The sequence below is a fragment of the Tupaia chinensis genome, unplaced genomic scaffold (assembly GCF_000334495.1).
Source record: "Tupaia chinensis unplaced genomic scaffold, TupChi_1.0 Scaffold000494_1, whole genome shotgun sequence".
In the NCBI taxonomy this organism is placed as follows: domain Eukaryota; kingdom Metazoa; phylum Chordata; class Mammalia; order Scandentia; family Tupaiidae; genus Tupaia; species Tupaia belangeri.
The window spans coordinates 488695-498005 of record NW_006160006.1 but is presented as its reverse complement, the minus strand read 5'-3'; the positions used below and the strand labels follow the sequence as shown (position 1 = coordinate 498005).

Sequence of the window (9311 nt, the reverse complement as noted above, 5' to 3'; positions counted from 1 at the left end):
ATTGGGTCATCAGGAAAAGCATTACTTTTTTTTTTTTTTTTTTTTTTTTTTTTTAATGCAAAGATGTGTCATGGCATTTCCGACCACCTAATAATTATGCTGGGAAAGATCAGAGGCACTCATGGCTCAGCCTCCCATTTAATAGGTGCAAGGCCTGAGGCCTCCAATCTGCCTAAGCTCACTCAGCCGTTTTAGCCAAAGCACCAAGGACAGAATCTGTCTTTTGATGGCCAGTCCAATAAACCCAGCTCATTTTTAAATTTCCAAGTGTCTGGCTTAAATAACTTAGCTTTGTCAGAGTATTAGCTTCCTCCAACCCCAAGATACTTTCCAGAGGTAATTTTTGGAGGATGGTTTAAAAGAGCAGGCCATCCTCTAAGAGGGTAAACCAGAAGGTGAGTCAGGACTCCTCCCCTGCCACCATCTCCAGCTCAATTCCATGCTCCCTCTCATTAACAAAAATCCCTGGCCCTTAATTCACACTGGGAAATAAATACTATTGATATCTTCATTGAAAACATTGGTTTTGCAACAAAAGGCAAAGCCAGAACAAAACCTCCATGGACCGGGCGACTGGAGGGGAGGAATGTGTCTGAGCCCGCCATCTTCCTTCTGTTTTGAAATAACAAGCTTCTGTGACTCCCGCCCACGTCATTCTTGCTCTCAGCAGATCTGTTCACAAGGCAGATATTAAAGGATAGAGCCGGGCAGGACTATTTGTTGGCTATACAGTCATCATTCTTAAGACAATGCAGCTTTGGGCTAAAAAATAATTCCCATGCTCATCTGGAAGATTGGAATTGCTCTAGAAAATATCTGTGTCAAGTGGAAAGGAGAAAAGTCTAGCCATTTGTCTACTGCTAGCCAAGAGCTTGGATTTGGCTGCAGAAGACAGCTCTCCCCCCACGTTACCTCCCCCAGCCTCACCTCCATCCAGTTGATGAACCTGGCCACGTCCTTCCCCACGAGCTTGGTGTAGCCGGCAGACACTGGGTAATGCTGCTGGGCCCGCGACAGCCAGTCCACCACCACCACGTTAGAGTCAGGCTCCCGCTTGTACAGGGCGGCCACCAGCTTCGGCACCCAACTCTCGTACATCCCGGTCACCTGAAGAAGACGACACATGCTTTCTTACTATACTCACCTTCGACTTGGCCACCTACAACTTTACTTATCCAGCTCCAAATTAGCCACCTACGACTAGTTACAGACTCGTCAGCCCACCACACCGACATTCAGTGGAAATGAAATGCTTGCAAGGAAACCCATTAGCTCAGACAGAAAAATCAAACCCCAAAAGAGCATTCAGAGACTTGTGCTGGTCCTTTCCAGGCAAATCAGAGAGTGCCCAGGAAGCGGTGTGTTGAGTTCAGGAATGGCAAATTGAGCTTTACCACGCATCCAACTTCAAAAGCAACTTTCATAAATTCACTAAAACTTCAATAAGTTACAATATTATTAACTGGAAAAATCAGTCTGAATATTGTTTTTAATTTAAAAAGTTTTTATGAGAGATAGAGAGACCAAGATAGAGAGAGATAGAGGTAGAGAGACAAAGACCAACAACCTCAACAGGGTCAGGGTCTCACACTGAAGTCCCCCACCCCAGCCTTTCAGCCAGTCAGAATGTGGGCCTAGGTGCCTGTGTCCGGTATGTACAAGTAGATCGGGGAATCGAACCCCGTCATCCATATGGCCGCCAGCTTTACAGAGGGCTGGGTCACCACTGAGCTTGCTTGGTTGGACTAAATGAATTAGAATTCTACAGCAGAATTACAGACTATTTTTTAAAAAGTTTCATTTAACTGCTTTCAATTAGGTTAATAATGTTCCTGAACAGAATTGTTTTGGGGCATAAGATTACACTTAGTTTTAAATAAAGAATCATTTAAATGTAGCATTTGATGCGGGGGGAATGACCCAAGAGCAAGTCATATTGTAGACACAGTAAAGGTTACTCGATTAAGTACTAAATACACAAAGAGTCAGAAATTCATGTTTAAGGCAGCTTTTCAGGGTAGACGTGTCAAAACAAGATTATTCTTAGCCCAACTCCAATAGAAAATTAGGAGTTTTGGCTTCTCAAACCAAGGACTTTATTTAGAACTTTATTTTTACTTGGTGAGTTCTTTCAGTTTTATGCTTTTTTGGGGTTTATTTACTGGACTAAAATGATCAAAACACGAGTCTAGCTTGTTTTGACACTAAACAAACTGCACAGTTTTTCACAGTTGCTGAGCTTATGGTGGAAAAAAAGCAAGCCAGAGATCAAGGAGGTCTTCAATCCAGTCCCAGCTCCTGTTATTATTCAAACCACTAACTATTCCTATTTATCTCATAAACACAGGCCCTGCATTTAACTTATTAAGCTGTCTGGAAAGTCATGTCGTACTTCTCTGTTTTTCTATGCAAAATTGTGTCATGACTTCCCCAACGACCCAATACTCAATTTAGATATTTTGCTACAAGGTACATGTGCTTGCCGGAGAGCACAGAAAGAGAAGGAAAGTGAGGAAGCACCCCCAGGGAGGATGGCCATGCTGCAATACCTTCTCCTTCATTCTCTTCTCAGGATTTGGGGGACATACGCACATGACCTAGAGTGTTTTTCAGGCCTTTGTGTCTGGCACTTAAACCAGAGCTGGCTATGTAGAATCCAGCACCTTAACCACCATGCCACCTGCTGACCTCATAGGTTCCCCTTCAACCTGACTAGGCCACCTATAAAGCAAAGCGGTTGGATTCAGGTGTCTGCAAAGTCACCCTCCACTTCCTGATCTCTACTTGTGCTCCTTGGGTTTCCATCCTGCCGGCAGCCATCATGTGCCCCTCTTCGGCCCAAAGAGAAAACAAGAAAAGATGCAAAAGGGATATTGGTCTCTTGGGAAGTTATTGAAATCACCTTTGAAATGTGTCAGAAAGGCTGCTTATGGTCTGGGGGCAAAGAGGGTCTTGGAGGGAACTGACTAGAATACAGCCAGTTGCAAAGCCTTGGGGGATTGAACCTGCCCCACTTGCCTTCCCTCCACCATTGGGATACTGGCCACCCCTAGTAGATGCCTTTCAAGATGCAAGAGGATGATGCCATTTCTTCAAAATGCCACGTCAATCATATCTTGTTTCAGCCAGCAGCGAGGACCTCCTGCTTCACACTGAAAACCACGAATTTAGAGCAAGTGGCCCCTAAGCCAGAGTCAAAGCCCAGGACCACTGGGGCAAAACTGCATCCCAGGGGGTGTCATGTGCTGCCACATGCTGCCATGTGCCAGGAAGTCTTCTGGGTGTGTCACGGCCATGCTGGAAAACTTCCCACCCCCTCAGTCTATACCCTTGACTCCCTGCAGACCTTGCTCAGAGAGGGCAGGAAAACCTAGTTTGCACTGGGCCCCTGGACTCCCGGCATTGCCAAGGTAGGCAGGTAATTCGACGTACTAATCCACTCCTCTCCCTTCTGACTCAACGTAAAATGCACACAGCATAAAATGCTGATGTAAACAATCCCCAACCAAAGAGCAAAAATCCACCTGCCCCCCCCAACTCAGAAAAGGTCTTATTTTCTAGATTTTTCCTCTGAGATGTCTTCAATTGCTACTCATTTTAAAAAGCTTTATTCATTTGCAGGCAGCTGGGCAGAAGCCCTCCTAACCATCTGCACCACGTGGTCTGGTTCGGGATGGTTAATTTATTCCTGTTGTATATATGTATTTATTAAGCTTAAACTTTTTTGAAAAGTATCAAAAAGCCAGTTTTGTATGCATCCAAAATGCCTATTAAAAACACCAAAGGTTCCTTTTTCCTAGTTACACTTTTCAAACTGTAAAACAATCGAGGCCCAGCTGCAGTGGCACGCAGGTCATGTCACTGCTTGGGAAGGTGAAGGCTGCAAGGGAGGCCCAGGGGCCCTCCTGAGCAGGCCTAAGAGCGAGTAGGTATGGGTTCTGGAAGTAGCTTTGCCCTTGTCCTGCTCTGTGATGTGAGTCAAGCCACTTCTCTCTGGGCCTCCATAGGGCAGTAAGGGGAACGGGAAGTGATCTGTAAGCAAAGAGGTTAGACCACAGGTGCCCAAGGTCTGTCACTTCTGGCATCTTCTAGCAGAAGTGACAGCAATCCTGGCTAGTACAGAGCCTGGGCCAGAAGGATCACGACACAGCACAACCCTGTCAATAAAACACCCATCTTTCTCACTTTCTTTCCTTCTCTTTCTTCCCTCTTTCTCTCTTATAAAGAAAAAAAAAAAAGAAAAAAGCATATGGAGAGAAAGATTTATGTTTGGAATTTGGACATATATTAGGTCGTCAGGAAAGTCATGACATATTTTTCTGTTTTTCTATCCAAAAATGTGTCATGACTTTCCCAATGACCCAGTATTATAAGATACGTAATGTGCTATGTTAGCTGCCAGAAACAGATGTGTTGTATTAAAATAAACATCTGTGTGAGCTGTCGGTAGTTGTTTTCATCTCTATAAAAATTATAGTAATTTCCCTAAACTGTCCATAACAAGGGCACTTAAGTTACACAGGAAAAGAAATCAGACTAGATATATATCATTTTAGCTAATTCTTCTTGCTAGAGTTTAGTATCTATTAGAATATTTACAAATTGACAAAAAGGGAAGATAACTTATCCTAACAATCCATTTTAAAGAAATTCTTCTTGATAAACAATATGATCTCTTCACAAGGGACTGAAGGAAAGTATTCAAGTAAAAACTACATCATGTAAAGTAACTATCTGCCATATTTAGAAAGATCTACTTTATTTTTTTTTAATTTTGCCCAAGGGTTTGTGCTCTTGCAAGAGAGAGGAAACAAGAAAGAGAAGGAAAGGGAGAAACATTTCCCTAGTGGAATGGTCACACCACAATCTCATCTCCATTTCTCCATCCTGTTGGGATTGCGAGCATGCGTACACACATGTCTCATGTGTTTCTCAAACTGCTGGATCTAGGACCTGAACTATGAGAATGGCCATGTCAGACTTGTCTGCCTTATGTACCAAGTCACTGAGCTGGCCCAATATTTCTAATACATAACTTGAACCACATTTTCCACCTCACTCAAGCATGACAATGCCCTGGTCATTTCTTTTCCCTCTCCAGAAATTTCCCTAAAGCTTAAAACTGGAAGATGCCAGAAGTGACAGACCTTGGGCACCTGTGGTCTAACCTCTTTGCTTACAGATCACTTCCCGTTCCCCTTACTGCCCTATGGAGGCCCAGAGAGAAGTGGCTTGACTCACATCACAGAGCAGGACAAGGGCAAAGCTACTTCCAGAACCCATACCTACTCGCTCCACTTCAGCCTCTCCTCAGCTTGCAGGTTGTCTCCTTCTGGAAAGGGCCTCTGGAGACGTGCTGGCTGAATCAGAACCTCTCCAGGCTCCCCCAGGTCCCCACAACGTTAGCCTACATCATTCTCTGGAGTTGAGCAAAGCCTCACAGAAATGGCCAGCTCAAGGGCACCACCACCATACTGGGTTACAGTGAGGGCCGGCACAGTCTAGGGGTATGCATGAATCTGTGACTCCAGATACCACAACCCAGAACTGCCCTTGCTCAAGTGTAAAGCAAGCCATCAGAGGACAGGTTGAAGTGTGAGATTTGGATCCATCATTAGGTTCAGCAATCAGGGCAAGCCCACTCAGACACCTGGTCAACCCCATCCACTGTTCCTCCAGAGCCCTCTCACCGTCCAGCCATGGATCACCACGAAGGTTTTGCTGCTGTGGTTGAAGTGGCAGTTAGCTACAGACTCTGCAACCCCAGGAATAAGATGGCATGTGTCTTCGGCTGTGTCTTCAGGGGTCCTGAGGGCAAATTTACTTTCGATGTCCATGAAATCTCTTCCTCCTGCAACTCCTGAAAAGAGAAAGACGGCAGAAACTTAACTGGAGAATTCTGTTTTTACTTGCTGAAATCGTATGTGCTAGATTCACAAGCAACCACTGCCAATGCTATTTTTGTTTTTAAAGTGCTTCTTTTTTTTTTCCCCCAAAGAATGTAGATTACAAGAGGATGAGGGACCCTCTAGTATAATTGAAGTTAACAGAGATGGCCTCGACTTGAGTTCAGCAATATCAGTCTTCCGTGTCCTCTAGCCTCTCCTTCAGTGCTCTTTGGTTGGGGCTAGTGTGTATATAATTTCAAGAAAGGAGTCGCTCTTTGGACATTCCTTAGTTAACTCAATATTCTCTCAAGACATGGATTCAAGTGCATGTTATGGTATAAAGGTTATGATGCCACCAGTGGGAAAGAGCACGGGGCCCAGAACCTAGGTCTCTTAACTCTAGTTCAAAGCCCATTCCCCTAGAGACTCATGAATCTTATGTGTGTAGTTCATAGTGAAGCTACAAGAAAGAACCAAAGTAATTCTGTGTTAGATGCGGCATAATAGCCCTTCAAGATGGCTGGCTTCCCACTTGTTAACTGACCTGTTGACTGTTAAATTTATAAGACTGAATTATAGCTTTGCCGAGATCTCACAGAAACTGGGCCTTGGGAGCACAGCTGGAGAGCAGATGTGTCTAAGAAAACGAGCACACTGGCCGCAAGGTGAGATGACCACAACTGTGAAGAGCAACTTTGGTGCCAAGTCTCCATGTGGCCAAGGACATGACTCACCGCTGCACAGAAGAGGCCCATAGCTCCCTTCCGTCTCATCTTTGTCTGTGACTTTGGAGACGGTCTTTGAACTTTGACCTGGGTTCACCATCTTCATAGGTCACCGGTTCCTGAATAAAGCTACATTTCCTTTCTAATTCCTCCTGGCTTTTCAGTACTAGCTTCTGAGCAACCAACAGCGCAGCCTGAGTTCAGTCTCAGGGCCAGACCTGCAGCAACTCCAGTACCGGTTCCACCTTTTTTCATGTACTATTTCACTATCTTTAAATTTCCAGTGACATAAAATGTTTTCCTGCAATATTATAGAATTAGGCTTGTTTGAGGAAAGGTTGTTTCCTTTTCACTAGCATTATTTAAAAAATAAAATTAATATTAAAAGTTGGAGGCCCCAGGGAGCTTTGGTATGGATTAATTTCTACCCTCATGACAAGAGGTACTAATGTTTTAAGAAATGTTCAAAATGTTTTAAGAAATCATCTAGTGGGTCATTCAGAAATACCTGCTATGTACAAGTCATGATTAGTTCTTTCTCCAAAGATTTATTTCCTTATCTATGTCATTGCAAACCCCACACAAAGTCACAACTGAAAAGCCACAGCAAAGTTGATTGAAGCAAGAGCCTACGTTGGTTCTTGGCAGTTAGCCCAAACAAGATAAGAAGAGAAAGAGAACCCAGTTTTCGAAACCATGGACAATTAAAAAAGAAGTTCCGGGAAAATGCATATTAACCACTGCACCAGTAGCTGGCACTCCCTTCTTCCTTCCTTTCTTCCATGAGTGAGATACAGAGATAGAAAGAGAGAGACAGCCACCGTCAATAAGGTCTTGATGCCACAATCCACTCTCAGCCTCAGTCAGCTCCAGATCAGGGGCATAAGAGTGCTGGCCTAGTTGGGAATGTCTCTGGTCTTGAACACAACCTTCCCATGTGAGGCAGCCTCAGAGAGCATGGCGTTACCATTGTGCCACCGCCCAGTTCCTCAACCTCTCATCTTCTTTGAAGATGTAAGTCTCCTTCCTTCCTAACTAGAAAACTCTCTGGTGGCTTCATTACTAATCTCATAGAAGAAAAGATTATTGCCTATTTTTAACCTAATTATGCTTTCAGTGCCCCAAAAATTCGTTTATTGTTAGAAAGTGTTTTAGAGAATTTAAAACTAAATTAATTTCACTCTCTTCCACACCTGTCCACGCATGCTTCTTCTCTTGCCACCTTATTTTAACATGTCTGATGATCAGTCTTCTCAGAGCAGAGGTTATATGAATATCCTAATGGATGGATCTTGCTTGACGTCGATTTGCCAAATTGATATTTAAGACTATTGCCTTGTATGACTCCAGAGAACACAATCTACTTTTGGTCTACTATTTCCTAGAATTATGCAATATGGTGCTGGCAGTGTTGAAATGATCGAGAATATTCTTTGAAATTACTCACATGGGCACTGTATATTTCCATGAACAACAACAACAACAAAGTTGCCATGAGGCCAGCAGGTGTAGGGTTGAGGTGCTGGACTCCTACATAGCTGACCACAGTTCAAATCTTGGACCTGGCAGCTTGAAAATCATGCCAGGTGCATAGGCATGTGTGCCCTAGAACCCAAGAGGATCCTGGGGAAGAGGAGCTTGTGACATGGCCATCCCTCCCGGGGAGTGATTTCTCACTTTCCCTCTCTCTGTCTCTCTGACGAGCACACATACTCTATAGCAAAAAAATCTCTCTCTAAAAAGAATAATAATGATAAAATTAACTAATTAATTCAAATGGACTCAATCCATAGACCCTATAGCAGATGCATCAGATTATGTGAGTGGTTAATTGAGGGCTCCCAGTTCTCAGAGCCAGCACTGGTATTGGGTATCTAGCTTGTACGGAAGACTAAGAGGAAACTCATGTTATGTTTTCAAGTAAATTTGTTTGTTTTATTCCCCTGAAGGGTGCACCATTCCTGATGGTACTGCAGTGTCAGGTCGATGTGTGGAGTGGACGGAGCATACTCCTCTTCCATCTCCTTGCTCCAAAAATCCATTTACTATATTGTCCTCGGAGGGAGGACGTATCAGATATTAAACTTATAAGGACAGATACTACGAGTGATCTTAGCCAAAAAGTCGAGAAGCCATTCCCAAGCAAATGCGTAATGGAGACATCCATTTCATTTTTAAAGGGTGCACTTTTCATTTTAAGTCTGATGGGAAAATAGTGGTGCCGTATTGTCAGAATAAAATGGAATCGTCCAGAGAGGGTTTCAATTCTATAGCAGACAGAGAATGTTGGCACTCTGCCCTTCTCCACTTCTCTTTGGTGTTTAGATAGGAATGTTCGCACAACCTTCCTTGCAATCCCTCGAAGAGATCTCAGCATTCTAAAACTCAGTGTGCGTCCTCACACCTCCATCAGAGAAAGGCCTGCGGTGTGGCCACCCGTCCCCAGGGCGGTGGTGGTGATTTCTTATGTCCCCTCCCCCAGCCTCCCTCTGACAGGCACACACTCCCTATAGCAAAAATTAAACTAAAAAATAAATAAGATTGAGTGCTTTATTCTTTTTTTTTTTTTTTGAGAGATTTTCACTGTAGGGCGCGTGCGCTTGCCAGACAGACAGAGAGAGACATAGAGACAGAAAGCGAGAAATCACCCCCCAGGGGGGATGGTCACGCCGCAATCCCTTCTCCTCCATTCTCCTCT

The 9311-nt window shown here is 44.0% G+C and overlaps 1 protein-coding gene and 1 non-coding gene across 2 annotated transcripts in view; both read right to left on the bottom strand.

Annotated features, from left to right (window-relative positions):
- Positions 1–9311, bottom strand: part of LPL (lipoprotein lipase) — a 29989-nt gene that overhangs the window by 15159 nt on the left and 5519 nt on the right. The window contains exons 2-3 of the mRNA XM_006156436.3: positions 5691–5860; positions 928–1107 (exon numbers count right to left, since the gene is read on the bottom strand). Of these exons, the coding sequence (XP_006156498.1) occupies positions 928–1107; positions 5691–5860 (350 nt within the window). The remainder of the gene's footprint in view (positions 1–927; positions 1108–5690; positions 5861–9311) is intronic.
- LOC114009238 (U2 spliceosomal RNA) lies at positions 8559–8749 on the bottom strand. The gene has a single exon (XR_003550687.1). It is a non-coding gene; the product is annotated as a U2 spliceosomal RNA (small nuclear RNA).